Raw genomic sequence first — 16,623 nt, 5'->3', positions numbered from 1 at the left:
ATATTATCAATTTTATCACTTTGTCATTTTGGGTGCTCCTTTTTTTTTTTTCTCCTTTATGATCCAGGCATCTTTCTTGTGTACTGCTTCTCAGTACTTTGCCTGTTCATTTCAAGGCTTCATTGGTCATCTCTCTCCTTAGAGGGCTCACCTCCATGACAGTCTGCAATCAAAGCTTTTTTTTTTTTGCATATATACCACAATCACACACAGAGTGCAGGTAGGTTAACAGCAACAGGATCATCTGCCCTTATACTGTGTCCAAATTTCTGTTTACAAAAATTGGAGGGTCAGCATTCACTTCTACCTCACAGGGAACAAGTATTTACTTCTTCTATGGAGAGGGACTGAGGCTATCACTGAAGAAAACAGAGGCCATATGGAAAGAAACTTTGTTTGTTTTCTTGTGCAGCATTGCAGATCGTGCACACGAAAATATATCTTTCTTTCACAGGTCCCATTCTTGACATGGAAATAATTTATTTCTGCTTTACCATCCTCAGCGGCATGGAAGCCACCTTTTAGTTCTTTTCTCTGTTATTTTAATATTACATTACCAGCTAACATGGCAAGTTTTTGTACAATCTTGTGTACTTAGAATACAACTGCAAGCTGTTTAAGACATTAGCAGTAATTGTCCAAGGTTTGAAGCCTGCCTGGGGAGCAGAGGGAGGCTCACACAGGAATTTTATGCATTGCTGGAAATCCATACCAGACTGTATTACTTGCTTCAGAAGGCAGCTAGAATATGTGTCTTGTGCTAGGAACTTTGCCACCTTCTCTTTCCAAATAGCCTTTTAGTTCTTAGGAAAGTTGACTGTAGTTCCTCCGTGAAAAATGGAGCACAGACAGTCTTTCAGCCTGTCTAGACATTCTGGATGCTGAGTGTTTAATGTCCTGGTATAACATAGCTGGACTATAGCAGTGGAAAGTGATGAAGGCAGGAAAAACAATAGGCAGAAATTCTGGTTTAACAGGCATAAATACTCTGCTGCTTTAGCTGCTCAATGCTGGTAGCCTGCAAGAGGCTAGGGAACAATTACCTAGATTATGTCAAGGAAGCTCTGTCTAGACAAAGCACAACTTCTTACCACAGAGGTTCACCCTTTTTTGTATACCGATTTTCTCCCAGAAGCTGCTAGAAAGAACTGCCAGTTAGTGACAACTGACACCAAAAGTCACAGTCCCACAAGTCCAAAATGAGAATCAGAAGCTGGTTTGTTATGGTTTCATTTTTACCCTATTGCTGTGTGGATACAGTTCTTCCCACGTTTTTTTTTTTTTTTCTTCCATCCTCTCTCCCAGTTCTGTAGAACAATTCACCAAGATATATTAAGACAAATAGCATGCAGGAAAACAATTACACATCTCAGAGTGCAACCCAAAAATCAGGAACCTCATCAGCTGATCTCTGAAGTATTTAGGAGCACTGTCTGCACAAACGATTGATGTCCAACAATCAAGTGTGTTGATGAGCTGAATGAAGAAACATGAAATCACCTCTATGGCTCTGAGTGGCCATTGAATTTGATTAAGTGGTTGACCCACTTGGTTCTCAGATAAAAAACAAGTACCAAGCTCCATGAGCTGTGTCACTGAACAAGTTCTGCTGCTTTTCACAAAAATCAAAAGATGCTAATATTTTACTTTATTTCCCTGCAGATGAGTTGCGCTGCAACTGCAAACACCACTAAAAATCTCTTGTATTAACAACTTCAGTTTTCAGTTGGACTAGGAATTACCAGTGTGTGCTTTCAGCCTCATTTTTTATGATGAAGTTCATGTAAACAACATGAAACAGTATTGAATTGCTGGGATATAACTTATGCACAGGGTTCAAAGCAGAATAAAACATGAGAAAATGGGAAATGGCATGAGGCTCTGAGGCCTACACAAGGTGCTTTGTTATAACCATTTCCTTGAACTTGTATTTTGTCCTTCTGTTGTCAGTAATTTCAGAAGAAAAAAAGGCAGTGGTTTTGCATTGCATTAGGGAGTCTCAAATTACAGATTTAATAAGAGCTGTTTGAGGCCTCGTCCTACAAAGGGATATCACTTCCCAATCCAGGACATCAGGGTAGCCACACCAGCTGGCTCACCACCTTCCTCAGACCTTTACCTTTCTGAATCATCTCAAGCCAGGCTCAGTTCAGTCATGTAAGTTCTGGTTCAGGTAAATAGCTTCACTGGAATTACAATGCCAGCAGAACTGACTTCTAAGCATTTCCTGAAGTCCAAGTTGCATATAGAGCTTTTCTATACAGGCCAGCTTGTGCCAGGGAAGTGTTCTCTCATTGCAGTTAAGATCACAACCCAACGTTTCATAATTTGGAGCCCTCTTTAGATGTGGTCATACGGAAGAATGTTCCCATTAATTACTGCTACAACTCAATAATACCAGAGCAAAGTTTTGTGGAAATTGCATTGTGATTAAGAGGAAGAAGGAAGAAAAAAAAATGAGACAAACCAGGACACAAGATTGATTTTTCCACTTGCTATTCTTCCTTTTTCCCCCTCCCTCCCTTCAGCTATTTTTAATAGTAGGGCTTACTTGGTTTTGGCCTATTACTGCTGAAGCATGATCAGATTCTAAATATAGAAGTTGTCGAGGTGAATCAGTAGTACAATACTCCAGACCTCAGGGTGGAGTCAGGTTCTGAGATTTAGGGCTTGATACTGGCAGCAAACCCACCTTCAGTTCACTCACTGAAGACTGAAGGGAGGGAGGTCTCCTGCACATGGTTGTGCCCTGCACGCAGCCACCTGCACACACCTTGCTAAAGTTTCTTCAGCAGACATTGTATTGAGAAAATTTTTGACTACTACAATCTACACACCCTAAAGCAGAATGTTCCTTTGGATTCCTGCTTGGCATTCTATAAGATATCACAGGACGGAACCAGATAAGTGCTTGTATAGATAGAAATTTGAGTAGACCCATTTCTGAAAGCGAGTAGAAATTTCAGGTCCAGAAGTCACACGCAACAGGAAAAAAAAAAAAAATACAAAGAATGTGATCCCACATCATTTACTGTGGGAGTAAAACAGCAAGGCAGATACCTGCAACTGCTGAGGTCTGAGTAAATTCTTTCTCCACTAATCCTTCTATCCAACAAGGTTTTTCCCAATTCAGTCATGTTTACTGTCAGTTGATGCTTCAGCAACATATCAGATGCTTTTATAAGTTGTTGACCTTTACAGTTAGGGCTTACCTGAGGGAGAGAAATAACTGCCTGTTTTATTCCTGCATCCACAGAGCTAGTTTGCTGAAGAGATATTTGCTGGCTGAACTTTGACCAACCAGACCATGAAAACAGACTAATTCTAGTCTAGAGAGTCACTAGGACTAAGGAAGCATAAGAGACTAGCAGAGTGGCAGCAAGGATAGGTGTAGCAAGCAGGTAGCATTTCTGGGCTGGGAAGACATGGAATATACATGTAACTCAGGGCGGTGATGTGGACAGAGCAGTGGGTGTCTCCAACACCACAGTATCAATGACTGTATAATGTGGACCTGAAGATGTTTATATAAATAGCAGTAGTTGCTGAAACTGAAATACAGGAAAACCCATCTCAACATAAGACAAGTCCCACTGTGTGAGCAGTTGAACACTGGAACAGGTTGCCCAGAGAGGCTGTGAAGTCTCCAGTCTTGGAGACATTCAAAGCCTGACTGGACAAGTTTCTGAGCAACCTCTGCTGTGGGTGATCCTGCTCTGAGCAGGGGGGGCAGACTAGACGGTCTCCAGAGGTCCTTTCCAGTATCATCTAGTCTGTAACCCCGAGGCAATCTCTTTATTCAATTAAACGACACTGCAACAAACACAATCTTCTGCTCTTTAGTCCAAGACGACAGGCAAGTCCTTTCTCATCTCTCAGCTCATGTAGGTCTGCACCTTTTCAGGCTGTCATTAGAAGAAGTAATGTTCCATTACTCTTCTTGCAGTAAGGACAGCCTTAAATCAATTCCCTTTCCAGGGCTGGTTTTAAGTATAGCCTGAACAAATGTGACAGACAGACCCTGGAACACTCCTAATAACAGCAAATGAATTGAAGGAGTTACTGGCTCCGTAGAAAATTTGTGATGGTTTTAATTTGGATAACAGTACCAGGGGGAAAAAAATAAGGAAACCCTGTTGCTTAATCAGCATGGAATCAGTAACATCAATTTGGCTGCATCCTGTACACTATGAAATATTAAGAGTATCCTTGTCAAAGAGGTAAGCATTGTTAAATAATGGCTATTACTGAACTCTAGAACATAGCCCTAATTTGTTGCCTTTTCTGACACAGAAATTTAACAAGACAGGTAGTTGGAATATAAGAAAGAAACCCTTGTATCAATTTTAATGCAATTTAGAGCCAGTTTGCTGGCAGGAAGAAAGAAGAAGCATCATCTCATGTTGGAAAAAAAGCAGTCAGAGGGGTTTGTTAAAAGGGTAGTTACCCGATGTGATAGTTACTGGCTTGGACAAACCTGATATCAACCAATCCTCTTGTAATGACACATAGATTATGATATATCAACAGCACTACACTTACGTTAAGAAAATGCAAATGGATTTGTATAACAAAGTAGTAAGAGAATGATGCTAAAAACAAACAGAACAAAGAAGTTGAGGAGGAGTGATAGGACAGAGCCTAAAAAAAAAAAAAAAAAAAAGGTGTTAAAGGAAATCTTTTTTTTTTTTTTTAAATGGTTTCCTATTAACTTCTCTTTCTACCTTGATTTCAGAAAGACCCAGCTATTTTTGTTCCCTCTCTTCCCCCCCCCCCCACCAGAGAAAGTAGCCATAAGTAGTAAGTTCAGGTAATTTTCCCTAGTTAGTACATAATAACCAATAGCTAAACTCAGCTATTTTTCATCTCAGATTTAGACCTTTGCCAGCCCCACAAACTTCTCATGAGCTTTTTATTGTGTAGTAGTATACAAAGCCATTTCCTTGCTATAACTGTTACCTGCTTTAGTTTTACCAGGGTAATAACAACAGCAGAACAATTTCAACCTAAAGCAGCTGTGAGCAAAAGGGCCTTCTTCCAAGTATCAACCCCCCAGAAATATGTGTATGAACCAGAAGAAAAATCAGTAGACAGGGAGTTACTTGTATGAGAACAACAGTACAATCCTTACTAATGACTTCTTTTTTTAGTGTGCATGAGAAGTTTTAGGACAAACATTCAGCGATTTACATAGACTGCTAATCAGGTTATAAAGCTTTGTCCCCTTATGTTAGAGATATTGAAAGTGCTCTTAAGACCTTACAAATTCAAGCAGTTGGAATAGAAGGTTATAGTTACTTACATTCCTACATTGCCTTTATTAGTCAGGGTCTAACACCACATACCAGTGATCTCTAGCAAGGAGAAGAGACCTGATCCACCTCCTAATTAATTCAAAGAGTACCTGCACAGTTATTTTAGTGGCAACTATAGTATCTACTTATAAAGTGATGTACATAAACATCTTTCACTCATCGTAGAATTCAGTTCTCCAATATTGTTTGAGTCACTGATATATCTTAAAACCGATATGACAGCTTACCATGTAGAAATAATACTTGTCTTCATGTATTTTTATTGTTGTCCATCTGCTAACATTAGAAATCTACTCATTGTAAAAATACAGAAATAATAATAAAAAAAGTTTAGTATTATTTAAAAATAAAAAATACATTCTAGATAACGCGGAGTTGGTGAGGAAAAATAGTATTTCCACATAACTAGCTATACTGCTACCTAATCCACTATTACTAGCAGTGAAACACTTCATAGTTCTTAAACAGCTCAGGTTTGCGTAGGCAGAAACTCTCCTTAAGTTAAAGGTTTCTGAGAAGTCAATCTATTCATTTTTAAGTGTGATTGGTTTCAGGTTTGGTGTGTGAGCAATCAACAGAAGAAATGAGCATTGTGCCTGGGGGCAGCTGGGTGAAAGGAAGGCCTTTTCAGAAGGAATGTTGGTGCATTGCTATTGCTGAAGCTGCTCAGGCTCTGAATATGCTGCAACTCTTCTGGACTTCTGTAGGTAGATCCCCTCAGCTAAAAATAATTTGTTCTTATACTTCCTTCTGGGTATTATAGCATGCATTGTCCCAGGAGAACATTGTAGGAGAGCTCTGTTAGGGGCTGACAGACCTGAATGCCTTCTGTGCTGTGCCTAAAGTTCAGTCTGTGTCTAAGAACTACCAAAGCCTCAAGCTGGCAGCAGAAGCTCGTTGAAAGGTAGGAAAGAAACTTGCCTGGAAACCTAACATCACTGAGGTGGCCACAGAGTAGCCACACAAATTTTACACTGCTGCAGCCTGTCCTTGCTCTGAACACTTCCATCTCCACTGGCATACATTAAGCCAGCTACGAAACAGTAGTACCTAGATCTCTGTCTTGAAGCAAATGAAAACATTTCCAACCCCTGAAAATTTCCCTCCAAGCAAATTCAAAAGGTCATTCAAAATTCAAAGGTTGGATGATCCAGCCTCACTGATTCAGGACAAAGCGGGACCAAAGCAGGAAGTTTCACCTTAGGAATTAAGCCTGTAGGTATTCAGGGAAAAGTGCAGACTGACAACTTTGTTATCTCTATTCTTCCCGCCCTGTTTTTTGTCTCTATTGGTTGTATTGGGAGCAAAAGACTGCTTCTTACTAAAGTTTTATGTTGGTCTAATGATGCTCTACCCTCAGGCTGCAATTAAATAATTACTGCAGAAAGTGCTAAAGATGGTGCTGTCCCCTAGCTGGAGGGAGGATGCCGGCCCCCACAGCAGTGGGTAAAGTGTGAGCAGAGCTTTGCAGCTTTAGGGCAAAAGTCCAAGGCAACAGCAGAAACTGCTCCTGTGGCTTTGTTGGGCTGGGTCAACTGTGTATTTAAAATAGATGGGGGGTACTCTTGAGATCTGCTTTGTTGGCTCAACTGTAAAACAATAGGACATGTTTGAGGATGACAAGAAGAAAGGGGTTGTTACGGATGGGTTAATGTTTTACGATGTCCTCAAATTTTTGAGGAAGGGGTTGTATAAAAGGTTAGATTAATTTATTCAGAACTCTTTTGGAGATGCTTCCTTAACTTGAACAAAAAGAAATTCTGGAGTCACAGCATATTGAGTATTAATCTAGACTACGAATTCACTGTAAACTTTCCTGTTGTCATTGTTGATAAAGGGGCACCATGTGACTTGCAGTGTTTTCTCGTACGCTTGTGGTTGGAGTGATTTGCAAAAGCAATAAGCTGAAATCTTCTTTCTTTGTGTGTTGTGGCAACAGCTAGGGTGATGTTGAGGAAGTCCTGCAGGTAATACCAGGCATGGGGTGTGTGTGTGTGTGCTGTAGTTACCTGTCGTGTAAATACGGCAGTAAATTTGCATCAATTTTATGAGTAAGAAGGTCAAGAGACAGGAAGAGATCAGGAGTGGTCAACCAGCAGCCCTGAATGCAGCTGTGGACAGTCAGCCAGGTAAGTCATGGTGAATCACTGCACGGGGTGTTAGGGGCAGAGTTGGGGATGTCATCCCCTGGGACTCGTGTCTTACGGGAACACACCTCTGCACTTTCTGCATTATTCTCTGTACATGCATTAAATCGGTGCATTTAAATAATGTTTTTTTACTGAGCCTGTGTCCCATTAAGTCCTCAAGGATTGTCTCACCACTCTGTTACATGTTCGAGGAAGGCATTTTCAGTAGGATGCATTCAGAAAAGCCCTTGGACACTATGTAGAACATAAAAATAATATAGGTATAAGCCAGAAGTTAGGTTTAGTTTTCTAGGGGAAATGACTGGTGTTTGAGGAATACTTTTTTTTTTTTTTTTTTTTTTTTTTTATCTTGACTACAGTTTTATTTAAGCTAGGAAACTTTTTAAAACCAGATAATACAAGTTGCTACTAAGTATAGATTCTTAATTTCCTGTTTTCCTGGTGGTGAACCTTTGGAAACAATAAATGTGACCTGGTAAGTTTCTGATAAATTACAGATTCAGAGGAACCTGACATTTACTATCTTCCAAGGAAAGGTAAAATAGATCTAAAAGTAGAGAGTACAGAATTTCAAGTATAGCTGAATTCAGGTATAGCTAACATTTGTTCTGCTTAGGAGTTGTGACTGTGACAAGTCATTTTCCCTTCCTCGCTGAACTTTCCTTACTGCAAAGTGGAAATAACCATTTTTAAATGTAGTATTTATCCGTATGCAGAAGGTGCAATTACTGCCAACGCAGGCTGTGCTATGCTTCAACTTCAAAGTTAGAAATAGCTCCTCATAAAGATCTTAATTTTGCAACTGACCTATGTGTATAGTTTCAGGGAAGTGGGACTGAAAATATTTTGGTATAAATAAGTAATTTAGCAATCTGTGCCACTTAAAGGATACTGTTAATAACATTACATGCATGATAGCCTTTTCAGGTGATTAAATGTCCAGCTGAAGTAGGGTAAATAGCTATAGAAGCCATTTGCTGAAGATAGAAACAGCACCATCAATATCTTTCCAATTACAGCAAAAGATGGAAGATGCTGTGATTCTGAAATCATGGAAATAGCTTTTCTTGTTGCTTGAAGGGATAGAAAACAGTCTGGTTTCCCCCACCTTCCTATTCCCGTCTCTTTGTGGCAGGGCAAAGTTGACTGGCTCAGGTGCTTAATGCTGGGCAGATGTGACTTGAGCGAGAAAGGATTGACCCAGCAAGGCATCCCTAGCATCACTGTGATTTTTCTTTTGTTGTGATGGCTGAACTTTTTTTTTTTGCTTTGCCTGTAGATCTTGGTACCTAAAGCAATCAGTTGCTGCATTAAAGCTGCACCAGGACTGTGTACAAGTACAACAGAAGAGTTTCCCTGTGGTAGGCTCCCTGAGAAAAGCCCCCTACCCTGGCGTCCAGCCTCAGACACCTCAATTACAAAGGGCTAGGGTGGGAGGTGAGCTGAGGGGGGGTTGTTCTGGTGGCCTGAGGTGGGGTGGGGATTGCACAGAAATGGCAAGAGCCAATGTCAATGTGATCTGGGGTGTGCTTACAGGGGCACAGCTGGGCCTCTCAGGCTCATGGACCTGGCGTGTGGCCCAAGATCCCCAGAGCTGTGGAGACCTGGGGAAGTAGGAGAGTTTACCAACTAGTTTCTGTTTTGTAGTGAGAAGCTGCAGAAGCAGTAAGGTGTGGTAGTGGGAGAGCTTGTCAGGATTCCTCCTAATTTATGGGTTTAGACATTTTGCTTTGATTTTGCCTGCTATTCTCCAAACCTGAAAATGTCAGCTGTGTTTTGGTGTTGCCTGCAAGTGCCTGGCTCTGAGTGCTGCTGCTAAGCTAAAAGGATGATGATTTTTCTGGCCTTTTTAGAGTAATTTGAGAGGAGGCTTCCTTATGCTATTTTCTTCAGAGGATGCATCAATTCAAACTGTCCTTAATCCTTTCAATCCTGCAGATTATGGTGTTTTGGATCTTCAGGTCAAGTATTGCATAATACTAAGCAAGGAAATAGAGGAGGTGTTGCTTTGAAAGGGGGATTGATATATTGGTTTGATGCCTGCAAAGCTTCTGAGGAAGAAAGAAATCCCACTGCAGCGTGATAGAGCACTGGCTGTCCAAAAGCTAGTCTCTGTGCATCTTTGGGGCTTAGGCACAGCATTACTGGTTTATGTTTGGTTGCAGCTGGAGACTGAGAGTCGGCTGATCTGCATCCTGAACATCTTGTGCTCCTGTGGTTTCCAGCACCTGGCAGAGAGGTGAGGAGAGGAGGAAGAAGCTGAGAGGAAATGGGTAAGTGAACAGGAGCTGAGAAAATGGGTCTCTTGTGCACTGATCCACCTGAACATGGTCACTTTGGCATTCCTGAATCATGTGCGGGTAACAAAAGTTGTTGAAAGCTGATGACTTTGGAAAAAAAAAGGGCTTGAGATGTGGGGTGGCTGGAGATGGAGGCTGCCCTGGCCCTGTGCCGTGACGCCTTCTGTTGAGCCTTTTTCTCCTGGGCTGTGTGACAGGCTGGTCAGAGGCAGCACCGTGCTTGGTGGTGTGCTGGGGAGCTGAGCGAGGGTCCTGCCCATCTCGCTCGGCACCTGGGAGCTGGTGACGGGAATTCATGCCTAACCATCCACCTAACATGGTCTTACAGTTCTTATCGCCTGGAAATCCCGCTGAAATGATAGAGCAATAGCCTGTGGTGAATTCTGCTCTATACTAGGGTGTAATGCTGGTGTCATCACTTTGAGATGAATTCTTGGAATGAATAGAAGACATTTAATAATATAGTAGTATCTGATAAATTCCAATCTTTGTCTATTATATCATGTAACTCAGCTTTTGGGGCACATTTTATGGTTTGTTACACACTAATGTAATCTACTTAAGTGTATAATTCTGTAATAATCTCAAATTACTCTTTGGCTAAACAAGAGGGAATCTAATAAAACTATAAAGAGTTCGGCTATGATTAATATTTATTTAGTTGTCCTTGTAACTGCTTTTTTAAACTGCTTATGAGTAACTGGTCTATAAGGATAATTTTTGCACGTTCTGCAAGACTGCATTTTTTTGGTCCCTGGTAGCATTACTTTGAAACGTGGATGAAGATCTCCTTTTGTCTAGCTGTGATGTGGTTTGTCCTGCAGATCCTAAGGAGCACACCTTACACATCTGTACCTGATGTCCTATGTGCATCCCTACCCTGCTGCTGAGGCGATCTCAGGCAGCTATGGGCTCTTATGTAAGGGTTGTGTGAGTTATTCCAACGCTGTGAACAAATGTGCTGGATGACAAATTGATTGTTTTTTGCTTTGTTAATTAACTTCACTTGTACCAGAAGTTATTTGTCCCTCTGCAGTATCTGGGAATGTGCTAAGATGGCACTCCTGACTTATTGCCCTTGCCTCCTAATCTTATTTTTCACAAGTGCGCTGTTCAAATTTACTCCCCGGTGCTGGCTGAGAGATGATTAACTCGCTCTATTGAAAGCAAGCGGCCCAGCAAAGAAAGGCCGAAGTTTGTGAAAGCTCTGCCTGGAGATAAGGCGAAGGAAAATACGTTCAGTGGGGGATTACCACGGCCTGATGCCGGGCTGCGCAGCACAGCGCTGAGGGGAGCGGGGGGAGGCACAGCGGGGCCGTGACAGGGGCTGGGGGGGCTCTGAGGGGGCTGCGGCTGAGGGGCGCGGGCCTGCGGCACCTCAGCAGGGGCCGTGCGGGGAAGATGGAGGAAGGGCGGCCCGGGGGGGCCTGAGGCAGCCGCGGGCCGGGCCCGGGGCCGAGGGGGCCGCTCCCGGGGCGGGCAGAGCGCTGAGGGCCCCGCGTTGGGGGGGGGGGAGCCCCGGGCGCGGACTCTTTGCGGCGGCGGCCGCTCGCCCCCCGCCCCGCGCTGCCTGGCGGAGGGAGACGGCGCGTGGTGCCGGTCGCCATGGCAGTGGGCTGCGGGGGCGGAGTGGTCGGGGCCGCAGCGCGGCGCTGAGGGCGGGCGGCGAGGGGAGGAGGAGGAGGAGGGAGCGCGCCCCCGGCCCCGGCCCCGGCCCCGCGGCTGTTTGTGGCAGGCGGCCGGCGGCGGAGCGGCCCCGCGGCGCCGGCCCGGCCGAGGGGCGCGGACCCGAGCCCGCGGCTGAGGCGAACGAGCCCCGCTCCGCTCCGCTCCGCTCCGCTCTGCCCCCGCCATGGGCGGCCCGTAGGGGAGCGGGCTCGGCGCGGCGCGGCGGCTGGTGCGGTGCCTGCGCGGCGGCGGCGGCGGCCATGGCGGTGGAGACGCGGCCGGAGCTGGTGGGGAAGCGGTTCCTCTGCCTCGGCGGCGGCGGCGGCGGCGAGGAGCCGGCGGAGAGCGGGCGCTGGCGGGCAGGGGTCATCCGCGCCGTGTCGCAGCGGGACTCGCGCAGCGCCGAGCTGGCGGTAAGCGGCCGGGCCTGCGGCAGGGGGGGACGGCACGGGACGGGACGGGACGGGCAGGGACGGGACTTGGCCCCCCCGGGGCGGCGCGGGGACACGCCCGGGGACGCGGGGCCTGGGGGCCGGGCGGGCTGCGGGGAGCCCGGCAACCCCCGCATTCCGCCACCGAGCTTTGTGTGCAGCAGAGCGCGTGTGGCACTTGAATCGCCGCTTTTTTATTTTTTTTATTTTTTTTTCCCTTTTTACTACGTGGTGCTGCTGTTTTTTTCCTTCCCGCTAGCCGTAGCCCCTCTGCGTGGAATGCGGTGTGTTCGCCCCTCGGCTCTCGGTGAGAATAGTCTAGAATACCTTATTTTTAGAGCCTGCTCCGGGTGTTATTCCTGCGGGAGAGTCTTCCCCACGAGCTGCACGCAGTTATGGAAACACTGAGTAAGGTTTGGGGAGCTGTGTACTAACATTTACACGTCAGACCCGTCATTTGTAAACTCCACGAGCAGAGCTGCCATAAAGAGAGAAAGGGCGCTCGAGCCAGGCGCCCAGGGCTTGGCTCCCTTACGTTGAGCAGGCAACGTGTGCTGCCTGCTGTAAGCCTGCCCTTCTCCTCCCAACTTTGCTTTCCGAGGGGTTTTTCTCCTCAAATTCCCATTCCTTACAACCCCTGGATGCTGGAGGAAGAGCTGTCACGCTCCCCAGGCAGGATGACTCAGGGTGTGCCCACGCGTGGCACAGCGCCCTGGGGACGGACCCGAGCTACCTGCGAGCCGAGCACGGAGCCTGGGGGCAGTGCCTGGGTGCAGTGCAGCACTGGGCTCCTTGTGTGCCCGGGTTCCTTGCCACGCCACGCTGCAGGGGCTTGCTGGCCACTTGGGGTGCCGGAAGCCTGCGAGGGTTTTGGAGATGCTGACTGGGTCTAATGAGTCCCAGGCCGTCCGGAGCTGCTGGAGGATCGCTGCTCCCACTGAGAGCAGTGTTGGGTTTTGCTCTCAGCTGTTCTCTGTCCCCAAGGCGCAAACGGGCATAAATCACCGAGGGAGAAGCGATAAGGTTTCTGCGAACAACAGGTAGCTTCTGGTGGTTGGGCTGTCCTGCAGCAGTGCTTAACGTGAAGCTCTCATGAGTTGGATACTTGCTGGTAGCCGTACCCGCTTCCCCTGCCCGCTGTGAAGAACAGGGGTGTTTTTCTGCCAGGCCCGGTTCCATGCGTACCACCACAGCCGCTCCTAGCCTTCGTGGCTTTCCTTTCAGGTGGTTGTCCCTAGGAATAGCTGCAGACCCTTCTGTTACTCATCACTGGGCTGAAATGGTAATTCTCCTTGACAGTTCCATTGCTGCCCACAGGGCGCAGCATAAAGATGTTGAAACTGATTTTTTTTTTTTTTTATCAATTTTGCGTATTCCTGGTCCCTCTGAGCTGGGTGGCCTTTGCAGAAGTACAGATGATGCCCTCCTCTGCAGGAAGGGAGGAGGAGGAAGGTATCAGTGGGCATTTTCGAGATGGCTGCAAAGCAACTAGAGCTGAGTTACCTTTTTTAGTCCTGGCTTCAAAAGGAAGCATCATTTACACCATCTCGGTGGCTTTTCATTCTTAGTAAGTGTGAACCCCTCTGTTGGTTTCAACCAATTAAAGAGCATGGAGTGGTCTGATAAAAAGATCACCTTCACCCCAGCCTGTGAAAGCTGACATCTGAGAAGCGAGTGCCCTTTTCCACCAAAAAAAAAACAGGGAAGGAGGTCACGGCATTGCGTGCGCTGCTCCTGGAAGCGAAGGTGGCTTCCAGCTGGGCTGGCAGCATGTGCACAGCTTCAAACAGCTCCGGCATATGCTGCCCTGCGCTCAGCGCTGTGCCCAGGTAGGTGGGCCGCGGGGGACGGAGCTGCTGCTAGGTGGAGGTGGGCTGAAGGGCACGAGAAAGAGCTGGGTTAACAAAGCCGTGAGGGTAGGCGTGAGTGCTTGGAAAGGAATTTATGGGCAAACGGAGAGTTTGTTCAAGTGGAGGATTTAGGAACGCATGGAGGCAACTGACGTAATTAATGTGAAGTGGCCACAGGGCTTTGTAGGAGCAAAGCCATCAGAAACCAAGCTTTGTTAGATGGGCTGTAAGCAGAACAACCCCTTACATCAGGAGCTGCAGCCCTGAGTGCTGGGCTGTCTCCTCGGCTGGTGAGCAGGCAAATGGAGACTCCAGTTGTGGTACTTAGTTTCGTGGCTGTAGTTTTATAAATAAATTCCTGAATATTTTCCGAGTTGAAATTACTGTCCTGGTAGTAAAACTAAGAAGAATTGTCCATTACCCAGTGTCTTCTTCTGAAGAGTTGTCTCCAGCTCCCTGAAAGTATGCTAAGTAACTGCTTCCTCATGCAGCTTGTGATTGCAGCATAGTTGGTACGTACTCTTTAGCATTAAAAAAAAAAAAAAAAAAAAAGAGGGGAGGGGGGAAGAAAATACCAAAGTGTCTTTTCTCTCGTTATTTTATTGAAATGTGCACTTAGCACTTTTCCTATTAAGGTACCACTAGTGGGGAATACAGTGAGAACAAGTAGCACTGGTTGGGAGTACTGTTGGTCTTTGGAAGATGACTGCTGCTGTTCTTGAATGCTTAGACCCTTTGTGCCAGGGTCTGGGACCCGGGCCTCTTCATTAGTCATCCTGTAGTGTTTACAGATGGATAAAACACCTGCTGTACGTGTGCAATGGATGCAATTTAATCCAGGAGTTTTCTTGATAATTTCCATGGTCTGAATCTCAACTTGATCCTGAGCAAGTTGTAGACCACCTGATCTTTCATTCCTGTTGCATGGAGAGCATTTATTAAAACTAAAGAGGGGTGGTCGTGGTGGGAGAAGTCTCATATTTATGTGTACCCATCTATCTATATTTCACAATTATTATTGAGAGATTTCATAGCTACTTTGCTGTTTGCAAATAGCAGTGGGTGTTATTAGAGGTAGCTGGGAACTTTATTTCTCCTTCCTGCTAACTGCCTGGAAAAGTCTCTATACGGCTATGATGGCAGTGATAAATCTGCACAAATAAAGAAATAGCCAGGAGGAAAGAGGTGGAGTTGATGCCATTTGATCTCCCTGCTCCTTGCTATCCTGTAAGAATGGCTTTCTGGGGCACAGGTTACAAAATGCCTAGTTAATCACTACTGCTGGGGTCTGACATGAACATGGTGCATGTGTTTTCCTGTGTTGTGCATAAAATACGTTTATATTTTTTTTAATTTAAGTAAGTTTAATTATTTTGCTTACTGGAACTAGTTCAGAGTTTGAATTTTCAAGGTTTGCAGTCATATATAGAATCTAGTCGTATATCCATCTCCATGGCTTCTCTGTGTGAGAGAATGGACACAGGTTTGCAAACCTGGCGTGCAACCCTTAACAAGAATTAGTTATGTTGTTGTGATCTCTAATTGCCTTTGCTTCTCCTAATGTGTGAGTTTTGCTGCCATGACATCAACACAATGGAAGATAAAATAAAGAATTAAATACTTTGGGAGCCTCGTGATAAGCTGAGGTAACATTTAACGTTGCATTATGGCAAGAAGTCATCATCCCCATTGTGTCAGACATCTTGTATGTACGTCCTTCATAAAACCCTGATATTCAGGGCTTGAAGCCATTGCTTCACTTTCATTTACATTAAAATTGATAAGCTACAGTGGGGCAAAATACATTAACAATTTGGATAAGCCATGTTTTCTTGGTATCTCGTCTTTGGCAATTTGCTAAGAAGGAATTGTTCAAAATCCAGTTGCCTACTGAAGCCATTGGAAGGGGATAGTGGCGGGCTGTGCGTCGTGTGACTGGCTTGCCCTCACATCAGGACAACACAAGTTCACAACCCGTAATGGAAACTTATCAGTTCTGAATTAAAAGGAGTTATTTTTGAGAAGTATTCCATATGCTGAGAGTTTCTCATGAAAAGATGAAGTTAAATTTGTTTTCCCTGTGCATGGAGATGTTCTTCTCCATTTTTTTTTTTTTTAAATGGCCCGGAGTTCAATCTGAAACTTCATGAATGCAGCATGGCTTTGTCATAGGCACGGAATTGCACTTGTGTGTTATGTTTTCTGCCATTTTTAGCATGGTGTTTGTATGTTCTCCTGTTTTCCTTCCACTAAGCTAGTATTTAGAGTGAAACAGTATATTTTTTTAATGCATTTAAGCTATTCTGTTTAAAATTGAACATTTTTTTTTTCATTCCTTATTTTAGTATTACATGCTTAGCAGCTTTTACTTGTTAACCTTGTAATAATCTGAAGGCTGCAGAAAAATCTTCAATAAAACTATTGTATAAAGTAAATAAAGCAATGTGCTTTCAAGTAGTTGTGTATAGCTTGTTGGTGGTTAGTGGAATTTAAAAGCACGACATATTTCTGTACTAGCATCTGGGTTAAAGATGAAGAGCACGTTGTGGGTGAGAAGCCTGTCACGTTATTTACTCCAGCTCGGGGAGATGATGTTAAAAACCTGCCACGGTTCATCGTGTCGCTGCCACCTCTGCATCCAGACCGGGGATATTGTTGCAGGATGCATTTTGTGTTAGTTCTGAATTTGGTTTGAAACGAGTTGGAGAAAAAGCCATGTGGATTTAGACAATTACCAGTTGTTTCTACTGTTCTGAATCAGTGCTGAAGCCAAGCAGGGTCTTGTAAGTTACGGTGCATATCAGCTGGGCGATCTCTTCTTGGCTCAGCAGTAAAGAAAACTTCCTTTTTCCTTTCTGTTTCTAATGAGATTGAGTTTGTCATCCTGTGTCTGTGAATGTCACCTCATC

At 44.9% G+C, this 16,623-nt stretch overlaps 1 protein-coding gene across 1 annotated transcript in view; it reads left to right on the top strand.

The window, feature by feature from the left end:
- The first annotated feature begins 11,693 nt into the window (after positions 1-11,693).
- JMJD1C (jumonji domain containing 1C) overlaps positions 11,694-16,623 on the top strand; it is a 153,602-nt gene continuing 148,672 nt past the window's right edge. The window contains exon 1 of the mRNA XM_032190740.1: positions 11,694-11,846. Coding sequence (XP_032046631.1) covers positions 11,694-11,846 — 153 coding nt within the window. The remainder of the gene's footprint in view (positions 11,847-16,623) is intronic.

The sequence above is a fragment of the Aythya fuligula genome, chromosome 7, assembly GCF_009819795.1.
Source record: "Aythya fuligula isolate bAytFul2 chromosome 7, bAytFul2.pri, whole genome shotgun sequence".
In the NCBI taxonomy this organism is placed as follows: domain Eukaryota; kingdom Metazoa; phylum Chordata; class Aves; order Anseriformes; family Anatidae; genus Aythya; species Aythya fuligula.
The sequence above is the reverse complement of the archived record's forward strand: the minus strand, read 5'-3'. Positions and strand labels throughout refer to the sequence as shown.